At 39.4% G+C, this 17852-nt stretch overlaps 1 protein-coding gene across 1 annotated transcript in view; it reads right to left on the reverse strand.

The window, feature by feature from the left end:
- Efcab3 (EF-hand calcium binding domain 3) overlaps positions 1 to 17852 on the reverse strand; it is a 494429-nt gene that overhangs the window by 51784 nt on the left and 424793 nt on the right. Inside the window, exons 105-111 of the mRNA XM_005402243.2 lie at positions 16370 to 16474; positions 14433 to 14486; positions 13566 to 13670; positions 13003 to 13056; positions 11590 to 11694; positions 5700 to 5753; positions 4050 to 4154 (exon numbers count right to left, since the gene is read on the reverse strand). Coding sequence (XP_005402300.2) covers positions 4050 to 4154; positions 5700 to 5753; positions 11590 to 11694; positions 13003 to 13056; positions 13566 to 13670; positions 14433 to 14486; positions 16370 to 16474 — 582 coding nt within the window. The remainder of the gene's footprint in view (positions 1 to 4049; positions 4155 to 5699; positions 5754 to 11589; positions 11695 to 13002; positions 13057 to 13565; positions 13671 to 14432; positions 14487 to 16369; positions 16475 to 17852) is intronic.

Genomic DNA, 17852 nt, shown 5'->3' on the forward strand with positions numbered 1-17852 from the left:
GAATATGGACTGAAACCTCCACAAGCTGTGAGCTAAATAAATTTTGGGTGCCAGGTATTTTGTCTCAGCAGTGAAAGAAAAGTAAGCAACACAGTTGTTCAGGTAAAATTGATTTTACCTGATCAGGATCAAATGGGGAAGCGAGTCACATAGCAAGAACACATAGTGAACATTTTCTTCAGTGGGCTGGGTCAGTGGCTCTTCCTGGTCTTTCAAGGTGACTGATGCCTGTTTAGAATATTGACCCCTGAAGTCCATCCCTAGAGCAGTATGTGAGTGCATTTGTTTAATCTTTTGTCTTGAGGTCTAGCCCACCCGGAAGTGCCTATCTCTCTCACAGTTGCAAGGTATCTTGTCTTCCAAGCAGGCTCCTTTGAAGGCCTACCCCTGTCTGACTGCCTATAATATTTCTGTCTAACTCAGCTACCTACAACATTCCCCCCTCTGAAGAAGTAACCCAAACTGCCATGAGGGAATAACAGGTGATGATCGCTCTGGCTTCTTCAGGCTAAAGGAGGTTGTAGCTGTTGATCAACAGTCAGAGATACTCTTCAGAGGGTCTATGTAAAGGCTTTCTATAGACACCAGGAATTCTAGTCTTGGCTAGGTGTATAGCTTTAAGGCTCTGTCTAATGAGCTTGGTGGAAGACCTCCAAATGATATAGGGGAAAGAAAATCCCAACCTGAAAGATATCTGGGATGAGTTCATGTTCTCTAAGATTGAAGAGGGAATTTTAAGAACAACGGAGGTTAAGAGCAGAATATATTTACTGAGGGAAAGAAAGCTTCTGTCTGAGTTGGTTGCCAAATTTTTTGAGGACCCTATATACTATTTTCCATAGTGGTGGTAGTAATTTGCATTTCCGAAAACAGTGTACCAGGAGAAACCTGGGGATTTACAATACCATATCCAGGCCATAGTAGCACCTGCAAGGGAAAGGGCTACAGAGAGAGGTAGAGAAAGAGTAGCCATGAAACAGGGAGGTAGAAGGCTTTTTCTGTGATGCCACCAGAGAGCAGAAAGAGCAGAAAGGGACCGCGAGTGGCACCCTCAGGAACTGTGATAAGAAAATAATTTTAAAAACTGTATGCAAGTAAATACATTTGATAGTGAAAACTGTGGGGAAGAAAGCAGGCTTACTGGGAAAGGGCAGAGGTGGAGAGGAACAATTTCAGGCACACTATAGGACAAGAATACTTAATTTTTTAGTTCTACAAAATATCACACATTTTAGCTTGGACACTAACAATATTTATCTCTTTCTCGCTCCACCCCTCTCTGGAAGTCTGAATGTAGTTTATCTCCAGCAACAAAATGTGAGGCCAGAACTTGAGGAACAGAAACCAAATAAGAATTCCCCTAAGTTATAAATGGTATAGAATATGTACGGTAAAGACATCAGTTTAAAGACGTTTCAGTGAAATCAGTTACCCACCCAGGCTTGAGCTGGAGAGTGCTGGCATTGTGAAAATACAATTTCAACAACACAGTAGAAGGAATGAAAAGCAGAGACTGAAGTTCAACGTAGGGAACCCAAACCATAATGAATAATCTGCCCACGAGTCCCTAAGGATAGGACTGATGCCCAGCCTTCCACATATAAGGGACGAGGTTTGCTAAGCAGACTGGAGGGTTTAGGGCTTCCTTCAGAGCAGAGAATCATCTCCCAGACAAGGGGCCTGCGTATATAGTTGCTTCAGGACAAGACATCTGTAGACCTTTCAAGTCAGCCTGTGCAGCCGCCCCCGAGCATGTTCAGAACGAAAAGGAGGCTGGAGATGTATGGTGTTAATATCATGAAAGGTCTTCAAAGCAAATGCAGTGTCTTTGAAAAGTTTTAAGCCAGGAGTGTGGCACAATCATACTTAGGATTCGGAACATTATATTTAGGTTTGGATGATCACACTGAGGTTTTCAGGCCTGGACGGGTGTGGGGCATGAAAGGATTGGAAGGAAGCATGCCTGAAAGCAGTGAGGTTACCTGAGAGGCTTCTACAATAACCCAGGCAAAAGATGATGTTGGTCAGTATTAGGGTACAGAAAAAGTGAGAAACAACTGGTGGACAATGTAGAATTGTGTGTGTGAGGGGACAAACTAGTAGAACTTGGTGATTAGTTAGTTAGTTTGTTTTTATTTTTTCTTCTAGTACCAGGAATCGAACACATCACCTTGCACTTGCCAGGCAGGCGCTGTGCCGCTGAGCTAAATCCCCAACCCCGAACTTGGTGATTAAATGTGGGAGGTTGAGAGAAGGGAAAGCAAAGATTTTGGTTTATGCACCTGAATCTATGTGCATTCATTGAAAAAAGAAGCACAGGAGATAGGCTGGAATGGGGAGATCCCCCAGAGGTAGGAGACTGGCTTCGGGACGGGGGAAGTAACTCAGTGGTGGAGGCTTGTCCAGCATGTGTGAAGCCCTGGGTTTACTCTCCAGAGCCACAAAGGGAGAAAAAAAAAAACCAAGAAACTGATTTCCTTGTTCTTTATTTTTTTTATTTTTTTTTATTTTTATTTTTTTTTGGTTTTTCTCTGGTACCGGGAACCGAACTCACGACCTTGCACTTGCCAGGCAGGCGCTTTGCCGCTGAGCTAAATCCCCAGCCCCAAATGTTCTAGTAATTCTATTTTTGTTTGTTTTTTGTTTTTCTTCTGGTACCGGGAATTGAACTCACGACCTTGCACTTGCCAGGCAGGCGCTGTGCCGCTGAGCTAAATCCCCAGCCCCCCTTGTTCTTTAAATAAAGGAACAAGACAGCATACTCTGAGTCTCTGCTGAGCTGTACCAGCAAAGCCGTAAGAGTGCAGAGAAGGAAGAGTGGACCTTTGACCAAGGGATGGACAGTGACAGGGACCAAGGAATGCAACAGAGAAACAGGGCTTTATGCCTGGGCCTTTGGATCCGCGGAGGCAGAGGGGAGGAGGAGTATTCTAGGTAGGGGAAGTCATGTTAACTGAGGGCCAGAAGAAGGCAGGAACAAGATACTCTGAAGGCACTGTGGGTTGTTCCACTGGTTTGGAGCATCGCACAACGTGAGCAGTGGAGGAGAATCCTGAGGAGTTCGTGCGGACTGTGCTGGAGTGCTGTTTTCATCACTGGGGAGCCAACCCAGGACCTTGCAAGTGCTCTGCGAGTGAGCCACATCTGCAGCCCAGGACACCATCTTTGTTTTTGCTTTTGCCATACCGGGGATCGAACTCAGGACCTTGTGCTTGCCAGGCAGGCGCTTATTCCACTGAGCTATATTCCCAGCCCAATATGAGAATTTGACATATTTCTTTTACTCTTTTTTTTTTGTTTTTTCCCTGGTACCGGGAATCAAACTCACAACCTTGCGCTTTCCAAGCAGGTGCTGTGCCGCTGAGCTAAATCCCCAGCCCCAGGACACCATCTTAAATGTATGGCCAGAGCTTGTCTGGTAACATCATTAAAATATTATGATAAAAAACACTACACTCCAATATGCTTAGAGAGTTGTTTTTTAACAGAAAAACAGAAAGCAGTAGAAATTTTAAAAGTAGTTATGTAACACAAGGACCTATAGCTGAGTCATGTAACTGGCGTCAATAAAAATCTCAGTGGAGAAGCAAAGTCAGCTGACTCCAAACTCCTCTTGCTTCTCCCATGTGTTTCTCCCTAATACTTATTCTCATTTTCAATTTTTAATCACTCTATTCTCACTTCCTTTTTGGGTGGGAATCGTGCCCTCAAGCACAAACAGGCATGTTGATCGTACTTGTGGTTTAGGAAATGAAAGTCTAGTCATAATCGTAACCTATCCTTGCTTTCCTAACGAACTTTGTAGGCAACGTGTGGTCTCTGTCATTGGCACCATCCGGGCACCCATTAGACATGCAGCATCGCAGGCCCCATAGACACAACCAAAATCTGTATTTTATAAGTTGCCCAGGTGACTCACAAGGACATTTAAGTTTAGGAAGCACTGTAGTAGGTGATACAAAAGTAAAGATCATTTCTGAGGATTTTTAATAAAGGTTAACAAAAATATACTTTTAAGAAGACAACATAATTATAAAAACTATTCTCACCATTATATGTCAAATGAGGCATCAGGTCCTTTATTTCTTCTTCTGTGAGTTCAATCCCCTCTCTTGCTGGAAAGTTGACTAAGTTCTCGGTATCAATCACCTCTCCTTAGAAAGATGAAAAATGCTTTACAGAAATATTCTGGGACAATTTATAAAACACTGTAGTACTGCTTATATATACCATCACCTGTGTACAAGGGATGATCAAAATATGCAGCAACTGTTTAAACAGATAAACACTATTTATTATAATAATATACAAGTATAAAGAAGTGAATTAAAATTGAGGTAGAATTTATGCTATTCAGAAGGTATTAAAATGGTGAAGGATTAAATTTCAGCGATTTTACTCCAAAGAAATGCATAAAGCAAAAAGTTAATTGGAGATAGTTTCAGGAGATCATTAAAAAATTTTTTTTTGTTTGTTTGTTTGTTTTTTCTGGTACTGGGAATCAAACTCACGACCTTGCGCTTGCCAGCCAGGCGCTGTGCCGCTGAGCTAAATCTCCAGCCCACATTTTTTAATTTAATAATTAGCATTTTCAGTATATTTATTGCTGAGAAGTAAAATGAAACCATTAGCCTTTTTTCTTATAATCAGTTATTTACTCTATTTTGGTAAAACCTATAAATAAAGACTTCCCCCAAGGCAAAAAAAATTGCTACAGTAAGACACATTGTCATTAATCCCTCTCAAAATGTCCCCTCTTCTTTTAAAATGAAACACATTTATCCTGTTGTTCCTGCCACTTTCTGGAACAGTTCTGAAAGTCCTATTTCCTGAAGGGAAGGAGGACCAAGGATGGGAGGAAGGAGAAAGGAGGGGGGAAATAGGAAAGGGGAAAGGATGAGAAAAGAATTAAGATGTGTTGTGTATATGTAGTAACTTTTCATGAGGAATATAATCATTATGCACTGCAAATATGTACTAATAAAAATTAAAAAAGACATCATAGTATAATGATACATGCATTACCCATGCTTATAGCAGCACAACCTGTATCAGCTACATCTATATGTCCATTAACAGATGAATGGATAAAGAAAATGTATTTATACACAATGGAGTACTACTCTCCCATAAAGAAGGATACACTTGAGTTATCCACAGGAAAATGGATGCACTTTGAGACTATGTCAAGTGCAATAAATCAGACACAAGAGCTTAAAGACTGCATGGCTTCTCTTCGATGAGAAACTCAAAATGAAAATAAGTTGTAAAGCAAAATTAAAGCTAGACCATAGGAAGTAGGAAGGTATATCTTTTGCAAATGGGAAGGGGATCAAGAGATGGAAGAAGCAGGAAGGGAGAGAGGAAAGGGACAGAAAAAGAATTAAGATGTATTATGTGCGTGTACCAACTCTCCACAATATAATCAGTAGGGACTGCAAGCACATTATTTTATTACTTGTTATCATTAGTAAATAAAAATGGAAATAAAGTAGAGAAAACTTCAGAGATATTATGGGCACTGACATGTAAAAACACATTTGCTATTGTTTACTCAAGTCCAGCAGCATCCACAAAAATAGAACACGTTATATGAAAAAATTTAAACTTTTATGAATGGAAAATATTTTTCTCTACCATTAATTTCAAAGTATTAAAATGCTATTTATAAGATTTCCCCATTATGTCTTGCAACTCACCCTTGACATAACTGACCGTGTCTATTAGATCCTTCAGAGCGACAGTTCTATCACCTGTAAGACAAGAGAAACATACTTCAGACACAGGTAAGCTGATGTTACTGAAACTGACACAATTTATATTGCATTAAGTTCTGAAAAATTGAAGGTCAGAGGAGTCTAGTGATCTTGTTTCCAATTTTCCTTATACTTTATAGACATCCTTAGAAATGTTATCTTAGGAACAAAAAAAGTTCTCAATTATAATGAATCATTATTATAACTTTCTTTTCCTTTCTTTTTTTCTTTTCTTTTCTTTTTTTTGTCTTTTTGAGACAGGGTCTCACTCTGCAGTTCAGGCTGGCTTTGAGCCCAGGCTGGTCTCGAACTCTCAGTGGTCCTCCTGCCTCAGCCTCTTGAGTGCTGGGATTACAGGTGCCTGGCTTTCCCTTTGCTTTAGAGACCAGTAGAGTAACATAAATGAAGAAGTGACTGGTTTTATTTAAACGTAGGGGGACAGAAGAAATGAACCTGGCGCTACCTATTTTTATTTCCTCAGTATTAACTAAGCAAGAGAAGGCATCTAATCTCCTAGGAAGAGAGTGTAGATAAAAAAACAGCCATGGGTCTTGCCCTCAAGAACTTCATTGCTGAGAGATCTTGTAGGTGAGGAAAAGTCAGAAAAGGAAGTGGAGAAGAAGTTGTCAGTGAGGGCAGAAGAAAACCAGGTGAGTACAGGACTTCAAAAATTTGAAGAAAATACACACTAATAAAAATGTGAAAAAAAAGGAAGAAAAAATTTCAGTAAAGAGGGGATGGGCACGTGTGTCAAGTACTTCCAAGATACCAACTCAAACAAGAGCAGAAAACGGGCCATGAACCTTGGCAGGAGGTAGGTCATCATAATCTTTTTGAAAGCTGCTAATTCCGGGCTGCGGTGGGCGTGGAAACAGGAGTGAATGTGAGGTGAGGAGGTGGACACCATAAGTAACAACAACTTTTTGAGGCAACTCTCTGTGCAGAGGACCTAGGAGGTGGAGTGGTAGCAGGCAGGGAACGAGTATGATGGAAAAGCATGTCCGCATTCCAGTGGAAACACCGAGACCGTGGGAGGAGAAATTAATAATTCAGGCTACAGGAGAGAACACCGCGCTGGCAGAGTGAAGTCAGAGAGTGCAAGAGAAAATGGGAACCAGGACACAAGTAAAAAGATGGCCCGGTGAGTCTCTTCCCAGTCTAGCAAAACAAAAGGTTGGACATACGGGCATGGCTGTAGGTAGGCTCATAGGAATGGAGGCAGGAAAGTGAGGACATTCTTATCTAACTCCATCCAGGCGGAGTGACTTCAGTTAGCATGATTTTGTGATGTTCTCCAGCCATCTGAAGCTGCCCAGGGGTAACCATGAAGTAAGGCGTTGGCTGTACCTTTGCTGAGCAAGTTTTGGTAGGAGTTCTGAGAGCCTGTAAGGTGTCATGGTGCTAAGGATGGAACTTAATTTAAGGAAGGGAGACGACAAGAGCAGAGTGGTGAGGGGCTGCTGAACAAGGAAAGAGTTGTGGGGTGAGAGGTGTGAAGGTCTTCAGGAGACGGAAGAGAAGATGGAGTTGGAGTTCTGTGCTGTTCTGCTCCGGCATACGTTCCAGTAGCACCAGTGGTTAATGGAATAATGTCACAGCAATGTAGAAGGCCTGTTGGTTCGTACATCATTTTCCAAGTTCAAAAGACGTAGAATTGTCAATTTGAGTAAGAAAAAAATCATGGGTTGGCTATAGCAGAAACACTTACTGTTTTATTCAAAACTAAACCAAACCATACCAATCAAACCAAGCCAAGCCAAGCCAAGCCAAACCAAAAATCAAGACAAGTGCCAGCAATACAGGATGGGGGCCGGGTCCATCGGTTCAGAAATCTTTCACCTACATTATTTCAGAGTGGCAAGCCACTTTTCATCTCTTTTTATAGGGTGTGTGCACACATGCATTTTTCGAAGCTTCCAGGCCCTCTGAGCCATTTGCTTGGGCTGTTGAACTCTCCTCAGGTAGTATCAGTTAGAGCTTTCGCTGGTGCTCTGGTTACAAAGTGGCATAGATTGAGTGTGCTTCCAAAATTAAGTTCAGTTATTTTCTTTTATTTTTTATTTTTTTGTTTTTTTTCTGGTATCAGGAATTGAACTCACGACCTTGCGCTTGCCAGGCAGGCACTGTGCCACTGAGCTAAATCCCCAGCCCCAAGTTCAGTTATTTTAGTGGGAAGTTTTATGAAATGAAAGGTCCTCCCACCCCCAGGAATTGCTACATGGTGTTACACTGGAAATGTCTGCGTAGTAAGTGGAGTGGGAGACTATATGTGACGGAGATTTTGGAGATGACGAATAGGCCAGGATAAAGTCATCACTGTGTGAATGGTATTTAAGGTGGTGTGGAGGTAAAGATGACTTAGGTTAACCTGTCCAGGAACAGGAAGTCATGGTGTTGTATGGATGACCTAAGGCAGGGATTGCTAACCTGGGATTCAGGTGCCCTATATTGAGAGAATCCAGGGGTTCTTTGAGCTTGAAGAGGAGAATAAACAATTTTATTTTCATTAACCATTAACTTAAATTTAACATCATTTCCCTCAATTATTAATTTAGGCAACAAATTACAGTCATAGTAGTAACAGGATCTGTAACTTTTGTTACTAATATAAATCACTGACATTTTCATGTCGCAGGGATGTTGTTGTAAATATATTTAAATGTTGTCAGTGCTCATCACCATTTGGAAATAGGACTTGCTAGTAGAACTTGTTAAATGCTCTAGTACTAACGATCTATATCTTCAGTCTTGATAACCGTACTTTATGATTAGCTTCTTTGCAATTGTATGTATTATATGTAATTTAAAATATATTCAGAAATGACCTGTTCATTAGACTTCCAAAGGCATCCCCAGCACAGTAAAGTCAAAAGCCCCTTAGATATAAGGAGGGTAATGAAATTGCTGAGCATAAAAACAGGAGTAGTGGAGAAGGAAGGCAACGAGCCCAGTGCTATTTCCTATAAAATGTCCTAAATTGTATTGTGCCTTATTTATTTATTTCATTTTAAAGAAAATAAAAAAGAACAATAGCAAAATGCCAACCACACAGACAAAAAAAAAAAAAGCAAAAACAATAAGAATGATACAGGGTTTCAGAATAAAATGATAGGAATTAACAGTAGTTGTTATATTACATATTTTTATCTTCAAAAAGTTTCTCAGAGTATCAGATGTAGGAATGCAAGGTTGGTCAAACCATTACAGAGAATAAAAAGTAAAAACAGAAAAAATTATAAATGATGCAGAGTTTCACCAAACAAGATGACAGGAATTCAACAATGGTTGTTATATTGCATATTCAAATTAGTTGTTCAGATTACCAAATATAAGCATGCAAAATTAGTAAAAAAAAAATAAAGCATTAACTGTCCTTTCAATAAACTAAAAGAAAGGAATAAGGAAGGGAAAATATATATATGCACACAGAAGGATAGCTGGGATAACTGTACTGCTGATGTCTAATGCTTTATTGAAAGGAACAGTTAGTGCCCTATTTATTAATATGAAACTTATAATTAAATTTTCTTTTATAACATATTTTTATAATAAGCCAAATGTATTTATAGGTCATAGGTTTTCCTTCTTCATTTTGCTTTTTAACACCTTTTTCCTTTATCTCTTCATCACCATCATCATTAATATTTACTGAGTATTGTGGATTGCATTAGGTGCTTTACATGCACCTAGTTATCCATATTAATTTCTGAGTGAGAAATGACCACCGAGAATCATTTTGTTCAACTCCCCATTTTACATATGAAGAATTTAAGATTAAGTGGAGTTCATTTATTTTTCAGCCAGTTGGTGGTATAACAAGGATTATGACTAAACACAAAGAAATATTGTACACTATAGTTAAAGAATGTAACTGGAGTCATCAGGGAAAATTTTTTTTTCCCTAGTTACTGCAAGAGAATATTTCTAAAAGGATGTATAACAACGTCAACTTTCAAATTAGATGCTCCAGTGGATTGACAACTGGTGGTCAACTTGTAACACCCAGCTGAACTGAGTAAGTGTGGTGCTGGGCGTGGCAGCCCACCTGAGGACTGTTGCCAGCAGCATAAGAGGCAGAACTGGAGAGGAAGAGACAGGCTGTTGGGAGCTGAGAAAGGCTTTCTGGAGCTGATAGAAGCTGTGAGGAGCTGGTGGTTCTGTTGGAGGAGCTCGTCATGCTGGCTTTCCAGATGAACTTGGCTGTTTTCATCCTCCAAGGAGCTTGGGATCTTGGCACTGAGAATGGCTTTGGTTCACTTTTGGGGGAGCTCTGGTCCTCACTTTGAGCATTGCTTCCTGGCTCCGGAGGGGAAGATGGTGCATGGCCAGTCTCCTGGAGAAGCTTGCTGTGTTGGTTTTCCTGATGGGAATCCGGCTGTCATCATCAGAGGAGTTCGGGTTCTCACAGTTGTTGAGGATGCTGTGGTATTTTCCAGGGCAGCTGTGGTTCTTACTTTCAGTGTTGCTTTCTGGCTCCAGTGCAGATTCCTCAGCCTGCTAACACAGATCCTTCATTCTGCTGGCACAGACTTTCTAGATTCCACCACTGACCTTTGGGCCTTCCAGCACAAATCCGTGAAATAGGCCTGCATGAGACATTGTCGTGGGCTCTGGGCCTCCAGTTGGATTCATGGGAGGCATTGTTATGGGCTCTAGGTCTTCAGCTGGACTCATACGGGACATTATGGTGCGATCCAGGCCCTCAGCTGGATTCTTTGGTCTTAGTGTGGGGACACATTTCCTGCACTCTCTTGTATATGATTCTTTGGGTGACTGTTATAAATAATCTTATAAAATGTGTCCTGTATTATATTGTTCTCCCTTGCAATAAGCCCCAAACCAACACAGATGCCATTACAAAAACTAGATATTATCAGTATTGTTAATTTTTGCTAGTCCAAGGAATGACAATGGTTTTGTATTGTGTTTATTTGGATTATTGGTAAGATTAACTATCTTTTCATATGTTATTGGGCATTTACATTACATTTTCTCTTCTATGAATCACCTATGTGCTTATTTGCCTATTTATTTTTATTATGTTTCTTTTCAATGAACAAGTTTTTTTTTTTTCCTTTTTCTGTGGTACTGGGGATAGAACCCAGGCCTTGGGTATGCTGGGTAAATGCCCGATCACTGAGCTAAACCCCCAGCTTGCTTGCTTGCTTATTGATTGACTGATTGGTTGAAATATGGTCTTGCTATGTAGTCTATGCCAGCTTTGAACTAACTACGAACCCCAGGCTGGTCTTGAACTCTCAATCCTTTCGCCTCAGCCTCCAGCATAGCTGGGGTTACAAGTCTGCACTACTGTTCCTGGTCCATGCAAGGACTTTTTTTTTTACATTAGGGCTATTAGTTATTTGTCTTGTAATTCTTTTCTCTGGGCTCATTTGACTTGCTTAGTTTTTCTCTTAAAATTTTTTTTCAATTATCCCTCCAGTTTATTATTTTTTTGTTTTGTTATTTTGAGACAGGGTCTTTCTATATAGTTTAGGCTGGCCTTAAACTCACTGTGTAGCCCAGGCTGGTACTGAACTTGAAGTAATCCTTCTGCCTCATTCTCCAGAGTGCTGAGATTACAGGTGTGCACCATCACACTCAGCTCAATTTATTATTCTTAAGGCTTCTGAAGTCATCGCTGAATCCAGCAAGTAGCATGCCTAACCTCCATTTTTAAGAGGCATTTTTGAAGGTGGTGTTACTCCATGAATCAGGATTAAGACTTCCTTTTTGTATTTATTTCATTATGATATTAAAAGGTTGCTTTTGGCAGATCTAACAGAAGGGCTTAATGTTTCTCTGACGTATACAGTGCATCTGTAATACTTACTGTCAGTTGGTAGTTGGGTCATTACTTCCTCAAGTTCTTCGTCTGTAATTTTAATTCCCATATTTTCCAAAAGAGATTCCACTTTTTTTACTTTGACCCGTGGTCCTTAGGAAAGAAGGATGTAGAATAATATCAGTATTGATTGTTAAGAATGAAAAGTGCTAATCATGTTACATATCAAAAATCCCAATTGAATGGTAAAGCACAAGAGCATAAAAAGCTATTTGTGTGTGTGTGTGTGTGTGTGTGTGTGTGTGTGTCTGGATGTAGATATGGTTGTTGACAATAGGAAAAAAGAGAGAAAGATATATTGAACTGTTAGCAGTATTTGCCTCTATGGGAAGGATGAGATTGGTCGGGAGAAGGGGAGCTTTCACTTCTTTATCAGCTTTTCAAATATTTTGATTAGGTAGTTTTCTTACGGTATTTTAAAATATATTTTTCTAATTAAAAACTAAAGAGGTAATTATTATTTCTTAAAAATTAATTTTATCAGTACTCTTTTGACATACATAATAATCACATTCAGTATGGGGAATCTGCACCTGTATATATTCTAGCTTAATTCTTTTTTTCTCCATTCCCCTCCCTTCTCTTTGATCCTTCTTTCCCTCTTTATTTATAAAACTTTGTTTCTATTGTTTTCCTTCCATTCTTTTTTGTTAAAAAAGAAATCATGCATACAGCGTTAGCATGGGACGCGGAAGGAGGATGTTTCCCTTGATTAACTGGCGGCGGGCTCTGTTTGTTTTCCACGAGTTATTAGACAGGAATAGGCAAGGCTAACGACTCAGGGATGGACAACAGCCAGTTTGTACAAGTCTAGCCAGAAGCCAGGGTTAAACTTTCCACAGTAATGTGACGCTTTTCTGATAGACTCAAAGGTCGGTGCAACTTCGAGCCATGCACATTTCTACAGCTGTTTTGACTTAGGTGGGTGGGGAAGACATAAATGAAGGATGCAAGGTAGAAAAGGACCTAGTATAGAAGTTTATGTTATTTATATCCCAAAATGATCCTTGACAGTGTCTCACACTTCCTGTATGGAAAATAAGCCTGGGAGAAGTTTCCCATTTAGTTATAGATACAGTGTAGGGACAAACATCCACTTTGTCATTCTGATCATTGGTTAAGTCAGTATGCCTACCTAATGTTTGGTAAATGTGGTACGTGTGTGCGTGTGTACATGCCATTGCCACTGATTTGATGTCTTATGTCTTATGTAATTTTTAAAAAAAACTTTAATGTCCTTGAATTTGTATATTAAATAAAATTATCCCTTTAAAAAAAAGTCTGTGCGCCCGTGGCAGACTAATTAACAACATGACAATGAATCCAGCAAAGCTGGAACGTCTATAAGAAAACGCTAATGCAAGGGTTCTTTACTTGGCCTTTCACACGCCTCTGACTCACCATGGAGGCCCTTCACACTCTGCAGCACCCTCTTCTTATACACCTTCCTGTCGGCTGTGAGACATAATAGAATATAGGTTACATCGTGAGGACAGTAGCAAAGACAACACAACTTACACAACTGCAGGGAAAAATAATCCCAATAATGTTCTGGTTTGTTTGGAAGTTCTGTTTTTACTCTCACGTAAAAATAAACCAAAACCAAGAAAGCTTTCACTGACAGAAAATCTACTCAGTTGAATAAAAACAGTCTTAATTTCCAGTTCTCTCATTTTTCTTCCTTGTCTTACTTCTCTGGCTTAACTTTTCTCCTTAGCTGTGATGTAGATTAGACAGCGCTCCCAGGGCTGCAGACGAGTTTAACCTTGGGGGTAGAGTCGGGCAAAAGGTGTCTGCTTTCAGTGTTAAAATACAAGCGACAAGAGCAGGCAAAGGAATTTCTTCGAATGTGAGAACTGTGTTTTCTAAATAGGTTTTACTGGACATACACAGGTATGATTTCAGAAGTTTTCACATCCAAATCCCTCAACCCAGGCTTCAAAGGATGCGCTAAATATACTCACTGTACGGGGAGAGAGCTCGGAGCAGCTTCTTCTGTTCCCCATCACTGAGTGTAAGCCCCATTTTCCACAGGACCTTGTCCAGGTCACCAACATCAACCTTCTCTCCTTTGGGAAGAGGGTGATTATTCACAGGTAGGGCCTTCTGCAGTAGATGACTTCAAATTATGAAAAAGTTTGCCTATGTGGCATTATCCTCAATTAGAAGAGCAAAACTTAAAAATTGAACGTTGTACATAAACTACATAAATTCACAGGTCATGTGGATGTGCAGTTTAAAGTAGAGAAAGAATTTATACTTTTCATTCAAGAGAAAGCCCATATAATCCTAGGTCAAACACCATCATATTATCTGAGTAATGGTATCTTTATGTAGGAACCATACTACAAAAGCTTCACTTTGAGTTTGACACTAATGACTAATATTTTGGTTGTTTAGACAATGGTGATGTGAAAAAGGATTGTTCAAAATATGACATATTATAGGTCTACACAAGAAAAAAATCACAAATCAAATAGTAAGATTATAAAACAACATTTAACTGTTAAATTTGTAGGGCAGGCCGGGCATGGTGATGCATGCTTGTAATCCCAGTACTTGGGAGGCTGAGGCAGGAGGGTCGCTGTGAATTCGAGGACAGCCTTGCCTACGTAATGAGTTTAAGCCCAGTCTGAACTACTACACAGCGAGATCCTGTCTCAAAAAACAGCAGCAACAAAGCAAAACAAAAAAAATAGGGCAGTCAGTTTAGCATGTCATTAATACTCTGAAGAGAAAACTACTGCTTAAAAGAATCTTAATTTGTTTTCTACATAGAATTAGGGTCTTAGTTAACAAATACCTTTTTTCCACCATAGCTTCTTACTCACCTGTAAAAGTGTTTGCTTCATCCATCACCTCATTTAAATCAACCATTTCATTCTCTGTAAGAAAAGAAAACTCAGGTACAGAGACCAATTTTTTTTCTTAGAAAAGTAATATGAAAATTTTAAATTGTAATGTAAGGGGTTGAACCTTTGTGTTTTCCCCCCTTTTTTTCTTTTAACTCAAACAAGAAGTAGAGAAAAGAAAAAGATCAAGATGTAAATTGAAAGTGAATGTTCATTCACATGTTTTATTTTTTGGTTTTTTGAGACAGGGTCTCGCTTATGTAGCTCAGGCTGGCCTCAAACTCACGGCGATCCTCCTGCCTTGGCCTGCCCAGTGCTGGTATTACAGGAGTGTGTCACTATGCCCTGCTTTGAATGTTTATTAACTAATATTATTTGAGACAAGTTTGACAGCAGTTCTGTTTAGTAGGCTGTTCCTTCTTTCAGACCCACAGGGAGGCATATTTCAATAGATATGATTGAATTTGAGACCTGGAAGCCATTTGTTTACATAAGCAGCTAGCCATTAACCCTTAATGGCATACATGTTCCCATTCTCTATGTTTTGCTTATGTTCACCACCTCTACCCTGAGGACTGTAACTATTTGATATCAGGAATTATGGCTTAATTTTCTTTATACTACCAGGCATAACTTCCCCCATTTAGTTCAGTGCTTTGCACTAGTTTAGATAAACAAAAGAAAGAATGCAAGTGGTAGAAATAAGACCAGTAGTGGTGGCACACACCTGTAACCCCAGTACTTGGGAGCCTGAGGCAGAGGATCGCCGTGAGTTTGAGGTCAACCTGGACTACATAGTGAGTTCAAGGCCTGAACTACATAGCGAGACCCTGACTCAAAAAAAAAAATCACATTGTTGGATTAGGAAAAAATTATGTCATATATAAAAAAATTCAAGGTATTAAAAAAGTAGCTTATTGGTAATAGTAGCTTTTGTAGTAGGAAGCATTTGGGGAACGCTAGCTAATATGTGGGGACAATATTATAATTAAAAAATAAATTATGGTGACCTTTCTTGGTAGGAAGAGGAGTCACATGAAATTATGAATAACTGCCAATATTACCAAGTTCTGTCAATTTCCAGCCAGGTTTTTAATTACAAAGCAGGCCAAAATGTTTCTCTATTAGGACCAGCTTCAGGGACGATATTAATGGAAACACCTGCAGGTAGCAGTGGTCTACCTTAGTTATACCTGCCAGCCATTAGTTGACTGATAATAGAAACCCTGAATTAAAGGAGAAGAACTCTTTGTTTATTTGGGCTGGCATGTTCTAGCTCTATAGAAAGATGTACTGCCTAGCTTTCGGAGGGAAGCTTGCTTTTTGCATCAGCCTTTTAATAAGGAAGACACTGGCTCTGGGTTTGAATCTAAGAAGCTTCTACTGAGGAGATCTTAGTGTGGGACTCATCCCTTAACAATTTCTTCCTAGTGACCTTTGCTAGCTTTCCACCTTTGATATTTATGTCCAGCTACATTAATTTTATTGAAACATTAATGAAGTTCTGTCTTATTAAAAAAGGTGAGAAAGGAAGGAAAGAATGAAGAAAAAGAAAATAGATAAAGAAATAAGGCAAAATAGTAACATTTGTTCACTCTGGCCTTTGGGCACATGGTGTTTGTTATTTTGCTCTTTGTTTTTATGTATGTTTGAAATTTTCCATAAGCTTTTCAAAGAGATCAACAAAACAACTTTACTTTCGGAAACCCTCACACAGAATCTATAAGATTTCTCCTTGAGGTGGGGGTGTGGTGGTTTACATCTGTAATCCCAGCATTTGAGAGGCTGACGCAGGAGGATCGAAAGTTTGAGCCCAGCCTGGACTACACAGTGAGACTCTATTTCAAAACCAAACCAACCCAAACCCAAACCAACAAGATATTTCTCCTAGAGGTGGTGGTATCTGAAACACTTACCATCAACTGGCAGATAGCTGAGTAGGTCTTCATAATCCCCTTTTCCAAGTTCAAGTTCCAAGCTCTCCATAAGTGTTTCTAGCTCATGAACATAGACTTTTTTCCCTTAGGAAACAAGAGAATGGAAATAAGAAATACAAATAATTCCACGAAATAGAAGATGCTACCTTTGAGATCATGCATCACTCTTTAGATGAATGTAGATAGTGTCAGAGTTGAGAAGGGAAAATGCTCCTTCATCACTAAGGTCTAACTTTCAGTTGAAGTAATCATGGATGACAAAGAATTAGATAAATCTGATGAGTTGTAATAAAGATAACCAACCTTTCAGCAAACTTTCAAACTTGCTGCAGTGTGTATTACCAGCAATGATTTCTTCAAATATACCCAAAGAAGAATGGTAGCTTGTGAGACATACATTGAGAATCAAGAAACTAGTAGAATAGTGTAACAACAAGATTCTAATCAATGAGAACTTTTTTTGTTTAGTTTTTGGAGACAGGATCTCACTCTGTAGCTCAGGCTGGCCTTGAACTCACTATGCAGCCCCAGCTAATCTCCAACTCTCAGCGATCCTCTTGCCTCAGCCTATTGAGTGCTGAGATTATAGGTGTGCACCACCACACCTGGCTGGATAACTTTTTGCATGTAAGTAAAAACTCCATTTGTCCACATTACAATTAAATTACTCAGGAGGATAGTACACAGCACCTCATTCACATCATGATTAGCAGAAGACAGTGTTAATCCTCCCATTGCCTCACAACCAAGCGCAGCAATGCTATTTTCTCTTTCTCTTCCTTTTCAATTATGTCTCTATTTTCCCCCAACTTCTTTTAAATTTTCACTCCTGAGGGTAAAATTGCCATATTGAGGGCTTACTTACTGCATACAGTTTTCTGGTTCAGTTTAGATTTTGTTATATAACCACAAATCTAGTTTATATGGTTAAAGGTGGCAAATTAATAGTTACCTCAGTTTATAATTTTTTAGGCTGTGTTGAATGCTACTGATGCTGATCTTACCACTTTTACCAAAGTGACATAACTGTTCTGACCACTTGTTCTTCCTAGTATACGAAGACTGAGCTTGCCTAAGAGACATAAGAAATACTATAGGGCACTGGCAAAGAGCCAGGGACTGGGCCAAATAGGCAGCACCTTCTCATCCTCAATGAATTGAGGAGGTAGGATCTTGCAACAGACTCAAAACCCAAAAACCACCTATGCTTGAAAGACACCTCTGAGAAGTAGTCATTTCCTAAAAGTTCTAAATACTAGCAATAAAACTACTCATCATAGGCAATTTAGAAGGATCAATCTAGGAATTAAACTAAAAAAAACAAAACAAAACAAAAAAAAAAAACAACAAAAAAAAAACTGATTGAAGACAGCTTCAGTATTTCTTCTTACAGTTAAATTGTTCTTTCTTCCACTTCCCATTTTTTAATTTGATTTATTTTAGAACCAGCTACTTCTCAGAT

The sequence above is a fragment of the Chinchilla lanigera genome, unplaced genomic scaffold, assembly GCF_000276665.1.
Source record: "Chinchilla lanigera isolate Chin_1 unplaced genomic scaffold, ChiLan1.0 scaffold00077, whole genome shotgun sequence".
In the NCBI taxonomy this organism is placed as follows: domain Eukaryota; kingdom Metazoa; phylum Chordata; class Mammalia; order Rodentia; family Chinchillidae; genus Chinchilla; species Chinchilla lanigera.